The sequence below is a fragment of the Papio anubis genome, chromosome 9 (assembly GCF_008728515.1).
Source record: "Papio anubis isolate 15944 chromosome 9, Panubis1.0, whole genome shotgun sequence".
NCBI classification, from domain to species: Eukaryota; Metazoa; Chordata; class Mammalia; order Primates; family Cercopithecidae; genus Papio; species Papio anubis.
In genome coordinates, this window is record NC_044984.1 from 5,775,204 (window position 1) to 5,793,733 (window position 18,530).

Genomic DNA, 18,530 nt, shown 5'->3' on the forward strand with positions numbered 1-18,530 from the left:
TTCCCTTGTCACCACTGCATACTGAGCCCTGTGCCCTGCAGCCAACTTGGCTTTCAAGATATCTTGTTGTTGCCTATCTACACCCCTCGCTTTCCCAGGTCAAGGCTTCTGCTGCTGTTTCTTTCTTGTGGGCGCCCCTTCTTCCCTTTGCTGTCCATTAAAAGCCAACCAGTCTTCAAAACCCTGATTTTTTAAGAATTTCCTCTCTACATTAGCCAGACCAATTTCTCTCGCACACTCTCCATTCTATTCTAAATATTTATAGACCAAAGAGCACCCTGCTGAATGCAGCCCCTCGGAGATCAGACACTATGCCTGAGATAATTCCATATTCTATACAAAAACCTAGTATGTAGTAGATGCTTAATGGCCATGTTCAGAATTGAACTGAAATTGATGTGTGCTAATCCAAACTAGAAATGCATTAAAGGAAAAGTTGAGGCTGGCCTGTGCACATGCGGGGCACACCAATCACACTACAGAACCAACCAGCCTTGCAGCAACCTCACACGGAGATCCCATCCGGATTGTCTCCTTAGGCCCCGGGTAAACCCAGTCTTGGCCAGGCCCCTCTCAGCCAGCACATGAGCTCCTCAAATCATGTACCTCCCAGGAAGTTACCATGGCTCATTGGGTTAAACAGATGGAAACCTGGCTACAGAAAGAAAAATGGATGATAGTCTCACTCCTGCCAGGGGCTTATTACAGAGATTTCAAGGGTATTGAGTTATAACTGAGGCTTTTCTGATGAAGAGAGTATGTTTATACTTGCCCTCTAACAGAGAGATGTGAGGACTTCCTCTACTCTACTCGGCAGACACACTTAACTTGTCTCTGGGCCTACACAGGCTTGGATGCCGGGATGCATCTTCTTTTTTTGGAAATGTTCTATGGCATTAGGGGAGTAGGCACTATACCCTACCCATCTCCCCCAACCTCCGTCTCTCTCTGTCTCTCTCATGTATATGAGACATATTTCAGCTAAATCAAACAGGACCAATAATACAAAGATTTTCCCACTAGATCACCCACATTCAAACTTCTAGAGTTCTTTCTATTGGAAGGACCAGTTTGGGAATTTTCTTGCAAGAAATGCAACTGTCTTTACTATTCTCTGTTGCTTATCTTCCTAAATAATTTGAATCCTCTCTGAAGGCAGAATGCATATGTATATTCTCTCTTTCACCACGGAGTTCATGATAGTATTAGTCTCAGGGTATATGCTCAACACTTAGGACTGGAGTAGAGTGGGTGCATGTACCCAATATATGGTAAGGCAATGGGGTGGAGTGGGATGGGGATGCAATTAAGTGAGAACCCATGGGAGGTAGAGAAAGGCTACAGCATCACATCTCTCCTTCCAGCACTTTCAGGCAGCACACCCTGCACTGGTAGATTCCATTCCATGCAGCTGCCCCGTGGGTCCTGCCATTCTTCAGCCCACCTGCTCAAAGGCAAGTAGACTACCTAGAGCATTAAGGAGAAGAAATGGTGACATGCCACAGACGTGGGGACATACAGGCTTGGGAAGAGACTCAATTAGGGATTCCACTTCTCTCTCATAAAGTGTCAGGGCCACAAGGCCCCAGGTCCCTAGTCCAAGGCAATCACTGTAGGAGAGTAAGGAGCAGGCTTGTGTTCCATGCAGCCACGTTACTGCTGTGGCCTTACTGCTATGGCCAGCCCTTGCAAGTGGGTACTCAGGCAACTGCAAGTGCCTCCTGGCCCTCCTAGACACGGCCTTCAGCCCCTCACCCACGATATCCACACTATTGAGAGTCCCTGCCTGATATCCCATCCATGGTGGTACCTGGTATCAGGAGGCCTTGAAGATTTTAATGGTCAGAACAGAGGGGCTTGCTGAGCTTGGAAGTGAAAGAAGAGGGGAGGAGAGCTGAGTGGCAGTGGGGTTGCTTTGGGAGGAGCAGGAATTATGGTGGGAACAGATCATGGGAGCAAGCACGACACACTGCCCATCATCAGCTCACCAGCATCGAGACTCGGGGGCTAGTCCTCAGAAGAGCTATGAGGGAAGGCTGATTTATTTGCATTATTTAAAGATCATCTGTCCAGAACACGGCTCTAGAAGAACCTACCCTTTCCCTTAGCTCACGCCTCCGCAACTCCCCAGTTTCACACATAGTGCACGGGCTTGTACCACAGAGGTTTAGTGGTTCTTTCTTCTTTCACAGACATCAAAGACAACCAGCACCTGACACCCTGCCTCTCCTTGGGCCCTCAGGAGGCTCCCAGGGCATTCTGACACATCCCTGATTCTCCGGCTTTATGATTTCAAGATGACCTCTCGCCTCTTGTTTTCTTGCATCTTCTGCCACCTCTTCCCCGAGAGGAGGGCACTGGGACATCTGCCCAAACATCAGGCTCAATGCCCTCCAGCTCAAGGGAAGAGGGGGCACTTGGACTTTTGGCCTCAGTGCAGGTCAACTATGGCCCAGCCCATGAAGCCAAGCTACACAGGCAGCCACTGTGAGACCCAGCCAGTGACAGCAAACATACATGGTTATCTCACTCAAGAGAGTCCATTTCCAAGGTCAAAACAAAGCAAAAGCCCACAGAAATATGTGAGAAGTATGTGAGAGAACTCACTTCTTCCTCTTCTATGCCAGTCAGGTCCCAAAAGTAGCCCAGTCGCATCTGCAGCCTCTTCCAGTTTTCCAGGAACATGGTAGCTTAAAAAGAACAACAACAACAACAAAAACTCAATTATTTTTGAAGAGTGGATTCTGTACCCTTTGGGCTCACCAGTGGAGGTGGGGGATAAACTAATAGATTTTAAATTTAGGAGCTCTCTGGAATGCATTTAGCCTCTTTTTCCCACTTCTAGTTGAAACTGCTAGAAATACTCCACATCCTTGAGAGTCAACACACACACACACACACACACACACACACACACACACACGCTCCTTTCTCCACTTCTGAGAAGAGGGTAACACTGATCTGGAGAAGTAAAGTAAGGATGGCAGGATGAAGAAAATAAAAAGAGAGGGGTCTGCAGGATTTTTTGACAAGTCTCATCTTGCCTATACAATACATTCTTTCTTCCTTCACCTTCCTCAGCACTCTCGCTTTTCCCCTACATTTCTGTCTTTCTGTCCCCAGCACCACTTGCCTCATTTGGGCCCTAATCATATCATTCTGCGGTTACATAACAGTCTCCTAACAGTTCTGCCTGACTCCAGACTTTCAGCCTTCCAACCCATCCTGCATGTAACTGATAGAACAATCTCTGTAAAGTGGTATGCATTCATTCTTCCATTTGCTTAGCGAATAGTTGTAGAATGCCTGCCACACCTACACATCCATCAGTTTGCCTGCCCCACCCACGGCCCTTTGAAGGACCAGCATGCCTTTCTCAGCATGCTCTAGGAAGAACCTGATCCCCCCACCAGCCCAACCCTACAGCTACAGTTTGTTATACCAGAGCTGAACACCTGATCCAGGGCCTGCTGACAGAGCAGGCAGATTCCCTCTTTTGAAAACTGAAACTAAAAGACACAAAGAGGAGCAGGGAAGGGAGAGACCGCGCAGCACCTGAAAGGAGGGAAGGCCTTAGTTTCCGACAGCATCTCCAGCTCCAGTTCCCAAGAGGCCCGGCTATATTTCATTTCCTACACCCAGGAGCTTGTCTCTTGTTTTCTTAAAGTAAATCTCTTGTTATTTGAGGAAGTTTGAGTGAATTTCTAATCCTGCAAAAGCACCAGTCCCAACTAAGGTATCTGCAATGCACAAAACACCATTCTAGGCATTGTCGGGGAGATCGGGTGAACTTCATGTGGATTTTGCTTCTCAAGTTGTTTACAGTCTGTGAGAAGAGATTGTAAACAACTACAATACAAGGCATAAAGGGATCGAGGCCCTAAGAATGACACAGATGAAAACGCTGTGGGCTTGCGAAGAGAAGTGCTACCTGCCAGAGGAGGCATCCAAGCTGATTTTTGAAGGACAATGGCATATGGGCATGGAAGGAGTGGGCAGAGGAAGGGTGCCAACACTACCGGCCTACATGTTCAATGGCTCCTTACAGTCTAAGTTCTTCTCTCTGGATTCCAGGACTATGTATGTCGAGGCTGAACCATCTATCTGAATCTCATCCTGCCATTTGTCAACATACATCTTGCAGCTGGGTCATCCCCTCACCATCTTCTCCATACTCGATTTGCGCCCATTGTCCCTCTCTCCTGTGCTATCCTCCAGCTTCTACCCTCATCCTATCCTGACCCAGCTCAAGTCCTCCTCTTCCATAAGATCAGTCCCCACGGCACCCTGTCTTCCTCACTCCTACTGCCCTATGTTCATGGCACCCTGGAGAGGGAGATGACATGACATTCCCTGAGGCCACCCCTACAGATCCACCCCACCCCTAGCAGGAGCCTGAGCACACTTCACTACATGCCACGCCTGACTACTGGCTGGCACTTCATGTCTGTGATGTAATAACAGGACTGTAAACTCTTCCTGGCTCTTAGCTGCCTCTGTCTACCTCAGTCACAGCTCAGAACTGAGAATATCAAACACTGATGCACTGGTTGAATACACAGTTACTTAAAGCTGCATTTGTTTTACTTGCATTTGGTGCATTTGTTTTACTTACATTTACTACATTATGGTGCATTGATTTGCATGTTTTCATCTGACATGATATTTTGCACGCACTGATTTGCAAGTTTTTCTCCCTTGGATTTGAGGCCTTTCTCGAGTGAGTGTATTCTGACCTCCCAACACTGGCTTTGGCCCGGAGATACTAAGAATGGTAGCAAGTCCCTCCTCTTCCTACTGCTCCTTCCTTGGTTCCTGAGGAGGGCTGTGCACACAGCAGTGTCCAGAGTGCTGACCGACTGGCGTCTCCATGAAGGGAGGAAGTCAGACGGCAGGACAGATGAGAGGGGCGAAAGAGTCATGGATAGATGAGTCGTGAGGGCAAGGGAGGACCATCAAACTGATGGAGAGTGGCTCCCAGTTCTATGCCAGGCGCTATGCTACATGCTTTGCATGCATACCTCATCCACCTCTCACAAGAACACTGTGGGGTAGCTATTATTTCACTCAACTTACAGATGAGGACAACGATATCCAAAGATTAAGTAATCTGCCCAAGGTAACAGGGCACCTTGGTCAAGGGTATTGACTTTAGTGTCACAGAACTAGGTTCACATTTACCTGCTGTGGGATCCCTAGCTGGTAAGGAGCAGAACTGAGACACACATTAGGTCTGCCTAGGTCAGTGTCCTTAACCTCTATTCAGAAAATAGTTCTGAAACGCTGTCTCTTTCCTTCTGTTTTCAGCAGGACCTCACTCTCTCTCCCAATGTTCCCTAGAGTTTGAAGTCAGAGTCACAGGGGAGCTGGGTCTGAAGACTCCAACAGACTCGGGTCCTGCTGACTGGTATCCCCCAAGACCTCCTGACTCCACATCACCCCTTCCACTGCCACCAGCAGCCCAAGTCTCTCTCAACATACAGCCATTTCTTCCCAGCCTTATTCCCGGCAGGCCTGGGCCCTGGCCCAGGCCCACCCAGCACAGCACCACTAATCATAATAATCAGGGTAATGAGAGGCATTACTATTATTTTTAATTGTAATTTGTAGACAATCTTGCCTAAGGGCTCTTGGCTGCTGTAACTGAATACACAATCACATAAAGCACAGCAAGGCTGTCAAAAAACAAAACCAAATCCTCCCCTATGCCAGGAAGCTCTGGCGCAATCCCCCCTCTGGGTACTTTCCCTGCACTGTCATGTGAGAGGAAGACAGTAGGTCCAGGGATGGGGTAGGAGAAGACTGAGGATCTCAGAAGGGGTGGGAGATTGCTGTTCATTACAGCTATCGAGGGAAGAGAAGAGGCAGTTGTTGAAACTTGAAACTAGGAAGTACGATTGAACACCAAGTTTCTCTACAACAGGGCATTATGTGTCCCAAGAAAGTTCTGGAAGGATTATAGACCTGGAGTTATTAAGCTTCAGCTACTTAACGGTGGTAATATCAGCAAGACAAATTATGGGGATTAGAGTTGTAATATTTCAAAAAATGAATACGTATTCTGGGTTCCAAATCAGTTCAGGTGGGTCTTGGAGTCATTCCATGATACTCCTGTTTGATAAGGAGACACAGAGCTGCCAGTGACTTCCCAGGCAGCAAGCCCCAACTTCAGTGTGTTCTACTGACCCTGCCTGTGAACAGTCCCAGGACTCTATGGTCACAATTCCATTTCCTCCTGCTCCAACTCTCGACGGGCTGACACGGCCCGTGTGCTCCCGGGATGCAGCTGCTCTCCCTGATAATAGAGAATAGAGTGTGCCCTGGAAATTTTTCTTGGTGGCCTAGTAATACAGGAATCTTTCCAGTCAAGTTCTGTCTCCACCCAAGTGAAGGTCCACCGGGAATGGAGGAAGGTTGTGTTCTAGTTCTCCTAAGAACCACCGAGAATAGACCTCTCCCTCTCCTCCTCCTCCTCATACTCTCAGGGATGTGTGACTCAGGGCCCATCCTGGCATATCCTCCGGGCCCCATGGAGTCAGTGATAAACCAAGCAGCCTCTGCAGCAGGACTGTGGTCCTGCTGGTCTGTGACCAACGTGCAAACCCAGGGCCTGGACATTCGGTGATGAGTAAAGGAGCAGGTGGCTACTCAGATGAGCTGACACATGTTGACTTGGTCCCTTTTCTAATACTCATGGGTGTGTCTTCTTAGAAATGCTCAGTTACCATGGGGTGGTTATTCTACATTATTCCAGTTTGTGAGAAGAGGAGTGTGTGTGTGTGTGTCTGTGTGTGTGTGTTTACAGTCAGATAGCTATGGCTCATAACAAGTTTATTACCCCCATACTCTGGGAGGAAGGGAGGAGGAGAAAAATGAAGGAATTATTTTTTCCTCCACAAATCCCTTTGGTGGGAATACTGAAAGCATTACTCTGGCGATAAATATTAAATTAAACAGTGCAGGGACAGTACAGTCTACACTCACGATGTCCTAACAATAGCATTGAACTGGAGTCAGGAGACCAAATCTCAGCCCACGTTTACCATGAGCTAACTCTGTGACCACGACAGTCACTCCACCATTCTAAGTATTGTGCTGCATGATATCTATACTCTCACCTAAGTCAGTGTACCTGGAGGAGTCTTACGGGTGTGCTAGGGGTTTTCGAAACAGGCATTGGTTCAAATTCTGAATAAATCACACATGGGACTAGTACAAGGTTAGCATGACTACATCTGAGAGAAAACAGATAAAGACATGAAGGATGTTCCTATTTCTATTCACACATATGAGTAGCGAAGTGAAAGGTATTATCCTTAAAATACTTCTTGGGATGGGAAGAAAAAATGTGAAAGTAAGTAACCTGAAGGGGATGAGCTTTAGAGCTTGGTCACTCTACCCATTTAAAGGAACCGCCCATATAAGCAAGCCTGGTGATGGCCACATACCCCACAGAGCCATGAAGATGGAGAAGAAGACGGTGGCAGGGTTGTCAAACAGGTGGCTGGCCCGCGCGGTCCCACAGGCTGAGCTGAGGTTCCAGTAATCACAGGACTTGTCGCACAGGGGACACATGATGAAGGCATTCTGCTGGTCACACATCTCTCTGCTGCAATAGATGGAGGTTGTTGGGTCAGGTGGAGCTCAAGCATGGTCCGCTCCAAGAAAAAACCATCCCCCAAATAGCTTCCATTTCCAAATCTAAGGTTGAGTTTTTCAACTCCGTAAGTAAGGAATGTTAAAGAAGTTAGCATTGGATCATTGGATTCTTCACCTGGAGAGTGTTACTCATATTTGGTTCAAAAAAAACAATAAAAAGATAGGGTATGGAGCTCCCTGTCACTACAAGTGTCCTGGAAAGTTACTGAGATCTGTTAGAGATACTGGGCATTAAATTATGCCTCATAAAGTCCCTTCAGAACGTGTTGGGTCCATGAGATTGGTGGAATGGGATGCATCAACAGTTGTGAATAAATCACAGCCTGAAGCTGGATTTCATCATCCATTCTTCAGTCTAGGCTGTTTTTGTAAAGCCTACTGGCTGTCTCACAAACAAGTGATACTGGTCCCAAGTAGAAACAAACATGAGTGTGTGGCTAGACCTGTGCATGCTCTCACCTCTAGAAGATGAAGTTCTACATAGGGAAGAATGGAGTAGATCTGGGTGGAAAGCCCTTTTCTAAGAGCATGAGCTGGAGAGGCACTTGTAGAATGGAGATTAATAGCCTCAACCTAATAAGAATTATTATAACCATGAAATAAGATTAGGGACAATGAAAGAGCAAGGCAAATTCTTCCAAGGTCTAGATTCTTTGATACTTGGAGCATGAACCAAATAATCTCTAATGGCCTGTATTCCAACCTATTCTTAGTGTATTTCCATTTAATGGACTGAGGAATATATTTGAAATTCCATTCACTCATTAGCTGACTAGCTGTATCCAACAGATTTAGGCTCATATGAATGCTTGGAAATAAGAACCAAAGAATCAGCCCTGACTGGCTTTCCCAATAACCCTCTACACCATACACTGATAGGAAAATGAATGAACTCATCCCTCTGTTGTGTAATATTTTCCCAGGGAGATGGGAGGATGGTTAAGCTCATGGTTCAGGGGGAAAGGGTGGAGAACTTAAGATTTCACGAAAGCAAAGCATTGGCTGTTCTTACAGGGCAACTGGAGACAATGATGGGGAGGCAGGGGATCCAGCACTGAGAACAACAGCTGTTTCCCACACAAAGCAGCAGCAGAGGGCGCTACAGAGCATGACTCACAAGTGGGAGCCACGGCTAGGGTGAGCAAGCTGGTGCCCTGTGTGCTAAAGCCAGTGCTCAGAGGAAACCTGCAAAGCCAAAGGAATGCCTGGGTCTATTTCCTCCTTCATTAAGAAGTTGAAGGGTGGCAGATTTACTGAGGGGCTGTCACTTTCTGTCAAGCCCCAGTCCCTAGGCTTCTGTTTTTAATGAGCTACTAAGTCCACAGGAGGGAAAGGCCTTCTGTGTGAGAGAATGGAAATTCTCAGTCTCTAAGGATAAACTCCAGTTCCTCTGCTGACTCGCTGCTAAGCTCTCCCTTGGCAAAGTTCAATAAAAATGACTCATCCACATCGAAAATATTAAATAGTAATATCTTAATAATACATTCAGCTATGCTAGTTTCACCTGGGCATGTTCTGCTTGGTGACTAGAGAGCCCAGTTTATGTCTTCTGGGTCAGACCTGTGTTTGCTATGTAGTTGAGAAGGAATTGTTGCTTTCAGAGAGGAAAGTACTCCCTTAAAAAACAGATTTACACAGAAAATCACTTGTCTGTATAAATTCTAGTAAAAGACTTTCACTTTTAAGTCACATCCAAGAACATATGAGTTCCTCAATGCTGCTCTTGGAGTATGTGTGTTAGGGACTTCATTTAACTCAGCGGTTTTTTTTCTTTTAAGCATGGACTGAGGAGACAGAAACCTCGTCAACTGAAACCAGTCAATGCTAAAAGGTCAGGAATGAAAAACGTATTAGCAGCCAAGCGGGTGCAAAGCACTTTGAAACTTAAGTGCTATGTAAATTACTGGTTTTTAAATTAGAGTGCAGGCAACTATCCATCATTTGTACAAGATGGCAGCCACCATGGTATGGATTCTCCTCAAATCATTTAAATGCAAAGTCAGAATGCTTTCTGTATGTATTGGAGGGTTTTTGATGTAATCAATTTTAACAGAATTCTAGAGGAATTCTGGCTAAGAATGACATCGAAACGACTTTGTGTTTTCTGAGACAGCCTGCCTCTAGACAAGCTGAAAGATGAAGAAGCCTGCCTACAATGGAAATCAGGTCTAGCGTACTCACTAAGCTGCACGATCCACAGGTTTCTAGTGAGAAGTAACTGTGGCTATAAATCCAATGCTGTATTCCTTTAATTTATTATTTTCTCTAGAAAGCGTAAGAAGCTTGATAAACGGCTTGACAGTCCATTGAACCAAGACCCTAAAGTGAGCAACATTCTTCAGGGTAAATCACTGCTCCTGGATTAGGCGATTCAGAGGCCCGTTAGCGCAACGGGAGAAGGTACAAAGAGGCAATCGTTCAGGAAATTCAGACTAAACAGCTGCTATTAAGGTCTCAGACCTAAAGTAACCAATCTTTTTTCAATACGGTTTAGATTAATCAGCTTTTTAAAAAATGTCCTAGTGTTCTCTGTTCATGTAAGTGCTGAACAAATGAAATCAATCCCTTGGTGAGTAGAGACAGGGAAGTTCTATAGAGGGATCATGCACGCACGGAAGTATTACTGACAAGCTTATGCTTATATCTCACATATCAAAGTTAAATTACTGGGAATAAAAGGTATCATTTAAAGTTCCACCTAATCCATGTCAGTTTTCTGGTTTTGAGGTTGTGCCGTAGTTACATAAGATGAAACCATGGGAGGAAACTAGATGAAGGGCATGCTGGGCCCCTCTGTACTATCTTTGCAAGTTCCTGTGCTGTGAATCTAAAATTTTTCAAAATAAAAAGGTTTTAAAAAGTGAGCGATAGTAAATTTCAGGCTTGATGACGAAATTAGCAACCTCTAAAATAACCCCAGGAATACTGTAAGTTTTTCATCACAGTTATGCGTGGCTGATAGACACAAACCCTTACAGTATGTATTTAGATTCAATATTGGTTTTTAGAGAATATCCCTTTGTTTATAAGGAGTGGCATTTTGTGAGCTTCTATCAGACCCACAGAAGTTGGACTTTTGATGAATTTACAATTGTGTATAAAAAACAGTTCGTCTGTTTTTAAAGAAATCTATTAAAATGTTTACTTTTTTCTAGTATTTACACCTTCCTGATTTGCCAGGCCCCATCCTGAGTCTAAAGAAACAACATCCAAAACTTCAATTTTGTAGTAATTTTAATCTTTTTTTGACTATGACCTACAGTTAAAATGATTTGTTACATCAGATTTCAGTATGCAAATACATACCCTCACTCTCACAAACACACTTACAAAACTGAAATAAAATCTCATGAAGCAACACTTACCCATCCTTCTTATAATGAATACTAGTATTCATTGTGTTCTAGCCTATCTTACCCCATCTTATTTTAGTCCACTTAAAGGCCCATTAAATTGATTCCACAACCCACCAGTGGTGGTTGTCATATCCACAGTTGTAAAACACCAGGCAATGTGACACATCCACAGTAACGACTGCACTTTACACTTGAATATCCCTGCACATGCATGAGTATGTGTGAATGTGGGTGTGTGTGTGTGTGGTGATGATATGTGCACGTATGGAGCGGAATGGGCGTTTCGACATTCATCAGCACATGCATGAGTGTGAACGTGGGTATGTGTTCGTGTGTAGACATCTATGTGCACGTGCATGAGTGTGTGAATGTGGGTGTGTATCTGTGTGTAGACATCTATCAGCACATTCATGAGTGTGTGAATGTGGGTGTGTGCATCTGTGTGCAGACATCCATCTGCATATGCATGTGTGTGTGTCTGTGTGTAGACATCTATCTGCATGTACATGAGTGTGTGTGAATGTGGGTGTGTGTATGTGTGTAGACATTTATGTGCACGTGCATGAGTGTGTGTGAATGTGGGTGTGTGTATCTGTGTGTAGACATCTATCAGCACATTCATGAGTGTGTGTGAATGTGGGTGTGTGCATCTGTGTGCAGACATGGATCTGCACATGCATGTGTGTGTGAATGTGGGTGTGTGTGTCTGTGTGTAGACATCTATGTGCACGTGCATGAGTGTGTGTGAATGTGGGGTGTGTGCGTCTGTGTGTAGATGTCTATCATTGCAGCATGTGCAGACCATGTCCTTTCCAGCTGTAGTTGCTGCTGCCACGTGTATTACCCAGGGCACAAGTTCTAAATCCTGATATAAACCAGCCCACTGGTGCCCCACCCACTGAACTGGAACCGGTTCCCTAGGCACGGTATGGGGTTTTCCACCCTTGGCCAACCTGAGGCCAGATGTCTAGGGATCACAACTGGCAAGAGAAACCCAAAAGCCATGTTTTCTTAGAACACACCCAGGCAAGCCCACGTGAAGCTACTGAGTTGTGGAGGAGGATATGAGCTCTCTGGAAAACTTCTCTCCTTATTAGAAAAAGCAAAGACTTTGGAACAGGAGGCAACAGAGTTCAACTCCCAGCCCTGACAACTATCAGTTGTTGATATTGGACAATTTATGTGACCTCATGTAGCATCAGTTTCTCAATCACTGTTCAGTGGAAATTATAATGCCTATTTATGGCATATATAACATTGATCTCTTACAGGATCAAAGAAACTAGTTTATAACAATCACCTAGCATTATGCCCAGCACAAGGTAGGTATTTCATAAGTATTAGCTCTTCCCTCTAGATGCGCTGGGGAAAGCAGAGCCCTAATAACCCATCTCCTGTGATAAAGGTCCCAGAACTCCCAATCAAGAACACTTGCCCTCTGCCTCCCTCCCTCTCCCCCTTCCTTTTTTCCTCACCCCTGCAAAAAAAAAAAAAAAAAAAAAACTTGACAATTGATACTAGAATTTTATATCAAAAAAATCCAAACTCTTGTCTCTAGATATTGACAATATAATCTTCAGTTGATCTGATTTGCAAGACCATTTGCATAGATTAACATAGATTTAGTTTTAGTCTAGATATTGACAACATCATCTCCAGGTGATCTAATTTGCAAGACCATTTCTATAGGGTATGCACCAACAGGCAGGAAGCAGGTGAGCCATAAAGCAGGTTTCTGCCCACTGATGCACACATACCCTTCCTAAAATGCACATTTTTTACTTTTTCTTCAGAATGGCCATTACTTTCCCCATTACCACCCCCAACTCTAACGATCCGCCCAGTGTCCTCATCCACCTGGCTATGGAGGGAACATCAAGTTGGTACAAAGCTATCCTGCCCCCGAGCCACAGTGAATTGGTCCAGGGCCTCCACGTAAGTCAAACGGAGTCATAGTACTTTTTCACTTGAGATGAAACGAGTATAAAGTTCTAAGGTGTAACACCCATGAGCTACTAGCAGCAATGTTTAATCCAAATGGAGAAAATACGTGGTGAAACCAACAAATGCTAGAAAGAGTCAGAGGCAGGAGATAAATGGAGTACCTATTCCAGTGTTCCTTGAATGCTTATAATAAATTTTCTTTTTCACTTAATCTAGTTCAAGCTGCATTTCTCTCACTTACATCCCAAAGAAAACTAAAACATATTAACCATGCTTCAGTTTGCAAAGACAATTCTGAAGATGGCAAGAGGTTTAAATTCTACATATTAGCTAAGTGTATCTTTTGTCCCTTGTACTCTACTTCCACACATTTTGATGTATTCAACAATCATTTATTAATCTTCTGCTATGTGCCAGACACAGTCTCCTTTAATCCTCACAGCACCATGATTTAGGTGTTGTGACTACCATTTTACAGCCAAGAATACTAAGCTTCAGGGAGGAAACTGTCCAGTCACACAGCTAATATATAACATTGTCAACTAAGTGCTTCTTTCCTTTTCTTTTCTTTTTTTTTTTTTTTTTTTTGGAGGGGTCTTGCTCTTTTGCCCAGGCTAGAGTGCAGTGGCACAATCAGTCACAGCTCACTGCGAGCTCAAGCTCCTAGGTTCAAGCAGCTCTCCTGCCTCAGCCTCCCAATTAGCTGGGACTACAGGTGCATGCCACCAAACCAAGCCCAGCTAATTTTTTTTTTAGAGGTAGGGTCTCAACTCACTGTGTTGCCCAGGCTGGTCTCAAATTCCTGGGCTCCAACAGTACTCCCTCCTTGGTCTCCCAAAGCAGTGAGACTACAGGTGTGAGCCACGATACCCACCCCATATTTCCTTTGTGGGTTCTCTCTTCCTCATAAAAACTAGCTTTGATTCTATCTCTTGGCGCTTCAAGAGTCCCACCTTGGGCTATTCCTCCCCGCAGTTTCTGACTTCCTGAAACAGAGACTGTGCCTTCCTCAGCATTAGAGCTGCCTGCTTTCTCAGCTTGCTTTATTCTAGCAGTGTCTGACCACATTCTACCCAGTGTCACTCCCCACACCTTGCCTTGGGTCTTATGGGAAACCAGAGGGGAAAAAAAGTGATGAAGTGGAGAGAGAGGAAAAAAGTATTTCTCTGACATAATTCTTCTTACCAGGAATTATCCCTCTGCCCACACCAGACACATACCCCAGCCCTAGAGAAGACCTTGGCTAGAAGAGGAAGTGGGCCTCGCCTAGCATGGCTCTGAAGCCATTCCCAGAATCTGTAGCTCCTAGATCTGTCTCTGGAGGAAAGCTACATGTGTCACAGCAAAGGAGAATGATAGAGGGCAAGGGCTTTGGAAAGAGGCATGTGAAATGTACTTGTACTGGGATGAAACTCCAAATTATTAACATATGGCAACTGAGCCTTTTTCTTTAAAACTGATTTACCTGGGAATATCTTCTTCAATTGTTGCACATCCATAAAGAAACACAATCACTCCAATTACAGAAGATGGAATGAGGAATGATGTATATAACCCCAGCCAGGCAAAATACAGTCCAATTTTTTCTCCAAAATACTTTCTGGAAAAGAAAGAAAGAAAAGAAAATGAAACACATATTAAGAACATCATATACTTTCCTTATTTCTGTTTGTTCTATGTGTCAGGATGGGGCAACATAGATATTCATTCCTCTTGTAATGAAAACAAAGGGATGGAGGTTGCACAGGGAAGGGGAGGCCTCAGCACAAGGAATCAACGACTGAGCTTTTCTGGAATGAAGTGCATTCCATTGGAATCACATACACACACCTGTCTTGGCTGTTCATGTGAAATAGACAGCCGCGAGAAAGAATCCAGCCCCAACAGCAAACTAAAAATATGCCATACATTTTGGCACCTTTACCAAACACGAATAACGCATCATCATTTCATAAGTGCCATAGCACTCAACCCATAAGAAAACACACCTTTTTGAAACTAGCTTATTTAAACAAAACACACAGATCATATATTTGGGCATGTACACTTGCGTAGGAAACCAACATAGACACACTTATTGAAAAACAACCAGAAGAAATCCAATAAAATATTAGTAATGGTTTCTTTGGATGATGGGCTTATGGGTGGTTTTTATTTCTTTATTTTTAAGCCACTTTACTGAGGTATGTTGGCATACAAAGAGCTGTATGTGTTGAACATATACAACTTGATGAGTTTGCAGATAAGTATCCACCCATGAGAACATCACCAATCACTCCATAAAGTTGTCCAGTACCTCCAAGTTTCCTTTTGTTCTCACCCTTGTTTTGTTTAATTAAAAAAATATTTTATCTTGTGTTAAGAGCAATTAATGTGAGATCTATCCTCTTAGCAGATTTTAAGTATACAATACAGTATTGTTAACTATAGGCTCTATATTATACAGTAGATCTCTGAGCATATATGCATTGCATAACTGAAATTTTGTACCTTTTGACCAACATCTCCTCCTTCTCCCCTCTCTGCAGCCCCTGTTAACCACTATTCTACTCTTTGAATCCATGAGTTTGACAGTTTTAGATTCGTCGTACAGGTGGGATCATGCAGTATTTGTCCTTCTGTGCCTGGCTTATTTCACTTAGCATAACGTCCTCCAGGTCCATCCATGTTGCAGCAAACGGCAGGATTTCCTTATTTTTAAGGCTGAATAATATCCACTGGGTGTCCACATCTTCTTTATCCATGCATCTGTCAGTGGACACTTGGATTGCTTATACTTTTTGGCAATTGCGAATAATGCTGCTATGAATATAGGAGTGCAGATATCTCCTCAGGATGTTGACTCTGATTCCTTAATATATACATCCAAAAGGGGGATTGTTGATTCAAATGGTAATTATATTTTTAATTTTTTGAGGAACCTTCATACTATTTTCCACCGTGGCTGCACTGCCACCAACAGTGAACAAGGGTTCCCTTTTTTCCACATCTGCACCAACACATTTTATCTTTTGTTGTTGGACAATAGCATTCTAATAAGTGTGCAGTGATATCTCACTGTGGTTTTGATTTGCATTTCCCTGATGAATCGTGACATTAAACACTTTCTCCTATACCTGTTGGTCATTTGTATGTCTTCTTTGGTGAAACGTCTACTTAGGTCCTTTACTATATTTTTTATCAGGCTATTTGGTTTTTTATGTGTTTCTCTGTTTTGCTATTGAATTGTAGAAGTTTCTTATATATTTTGGATATTAATCCCTTACCAGATATATGGTTTGCAAATATTTTCTCCCATTCTGCATATTGACTTTCACTCTGTTGATTGTTTCCTTTGCTGTGAAGAAGCATTTTAGTTTCATATATTCTCATGTGTCTATTTTTGCTTTTGTTGTTTGTGCTTTCTGTGCCATATCTAAGAAATAATTGCTAAGTTCAATGTGTAGAAGCTTTTTTCTCTGTTTTCTGTTAAGAGTTCTGTTGTTTCAGGTTTTACATTTAAGTATTTAATCCATTTTAAGTTGGGTTTTTGTATGGTATAAAATAAGGGTCCAACTTCATTCTTATGCATGTGGATATCCAGTTTTCCCAATATCATTTATTGAAGAGTAAGTAGTATGAACAGTTTAACAATATTGATTCTTCAGATCTGTGAACACAAGGTATACTTTGTAAACCAAAACTTATTCTGAGACAGGTCTCAATCAATTTAGAAGTTTATTTTGCTAAGGTTAAGGACATGCCTGGAAGAAAAAAACATGCAGTCACAGAAACAGTCTGTGGTCTGTGCCTTTCTCCAAAGGTGAATTTAAGGGTTTCAGTATTTATCAGTGCCTTTCTTCAAAGATGAATTTAAGGGCTTCAACATTTAAAAGGGAAATATTGGGCTAGTGGGCTGGAGGGGAAAGAGGGAGTATATGGTAGGGTCACCCACATGCTGCAGGAGAAAATGAGCGGGTACGAAAATAGTCAATTAAGTATTCATCTTGTGCTCCGCAAATTGGCACTTAATATAAGGTGAACATAGAGCAGCTGCCTGTGGAGATACTTAGCCTTTTATCCATATCTGTCTGCTTAGAAACAAAAGGGAGGGCAGCTTCTTGCATCATTCAGCTTTTGGCTTAATTTTTTCATTTTGGCAGAGTGAGTTGGGGTCCCAAGTTTTTATTTTCCTTTCACACCTTCCTTTTATTTATGTCACCTTTATTTTCTTTTATCAATGTTTTATAGTTTTCAATGTGCAAATCTTTCACCCTCTTGGTTAAACTTATTCCTAGGTATTTTATTCTTTTTGATGCTATTGTGAATGGGACTGTTTTCTTAATTTTCTTTTTAGATAGGTTGTTAGTGTACGGAAATGCAAATGATTTTTGTATGTTTATTTAGTATCCAGCAACTTTAGTGAATGTATTATTTCTAAAACTTTTATTTTTTGGTAGAGTCTTTAGGGTTTTCTGCATATGAGATCATGTCATCTGGAAACTAAGGCAATTTTACTTCTTCCCTTCCAATTTGATGGCTTTTATTTCTTTTTCTTGCCTAATTGCTCTTGCTAGAAATACTATGTTGAATGTGAGAGGTAAAGAAAAAAAACTTTTTTTTACTCTTGAATATGATGTTAGCTGTGAGATTTTCATGAATGGCTTTTATTTTGTTGATGTTAGTTCCTTCTATTCCTAATTCATTGACAGTTACGTTCCTTCTATTCCTAACTAGTTGAGATTTAAGTTCTTTCTATTTTTAATTTGTTGAGAATTTTAAATCGTGAAACAGTATTGATTTTTGTCACTTTTTTTCTCTATCTATTGAGATGTTCATGTGATTTTTATCTTCATTTATTGATTTGTATATGTTGAACCATCCCTGTATCCCAAGAAAAAAACCCTTCTGGGTCATGGTGTATGATCCTTTTAAAGTGCTGTTGAGTTTGATTTACTAGTATTTTGTTGAATATTTTTGCATCTACATTCATCAGGGGTGTGGACCTATAGTTCTTTTCTTGTAGTGTCTCTATCTGGATTTGGTATCAGGGTGGTGCTGGCCTCAGGAAGAATTTGTAAGTTTCTTCTCTTTTCCTGTCTTTTTGGAAGACTTTAAGAAGTATTGGTATTAACTTTTCTTCGAATGTTTGGAAGGATTCATCCATGAAACTATCTGTTTCTGGGCATTTCTTTGCTGGGAGTTCTGTTTTGTTTCATTTGTTTGTTTGTTTGTTTTCAATTATTGCTTGAATCTACTTATTTGTCATTGGTCTGTACAGGCTTTCTATTTCTCCTTGATTCAACCTTGTTGGATTATATGTTTCTAAGCATTTATCCATTTATTCCAGATTGCCCAATTTGTTGCTGTATAATTGTTCATAATAATTCCTCATAATCCTTTTTATTTCTGTAACATCAGGTGTAAAGTCTCATCTTTCATTTCTGATTTTATTTATTTGCAACTTCTTTCCTTTTCATTAGTTAGTCTAAGAGTTTGTCAACAAACAGCTTCATCAATTTTTTGTTTTTCTGTTTTCATATTCTGTCTTATATTTATTTATTCCCTAACTTATATTACTTCTTCCCTCCT

The 18,530-nt window shown here is 42.6% G+C and overlaps 1 protein-coding gene across 2 annotated transcripts in view; it reads right to left on the minus strand.

Moving 5' to 3' along the window:
• ANO2 (anoctamin 2) overlaps nucleotides 1–18,530 on the minus strand; it is a 357,929-nt gene that overhangs the window by 168,352 nt on the left and 171,047 nt on the right. For both annotated transcript variants that reach the window (XM_021921930.2, XM_021921931.2), the window contains 3 exons: nucleotides 14,425–14,559; nucleotides 7,449–7,609; nucleotides 2,608–2,690 (listed from right to left, as the gene is read on the minus strand). In XM_021921930.2, coding sequence (XP_021777622.1) covers nucleotides 2,608–2,690; nucleotides 7,449–7,609; nucleotides 14,425–14,559 — 379 coding nt within the window. The remainder of the gene's footprint in view (nucleotides 1–2,607; nucleotides 2,691–7,448; nucleotides 7,610–14,424; nucleotides 14,560–18,530) is intronic.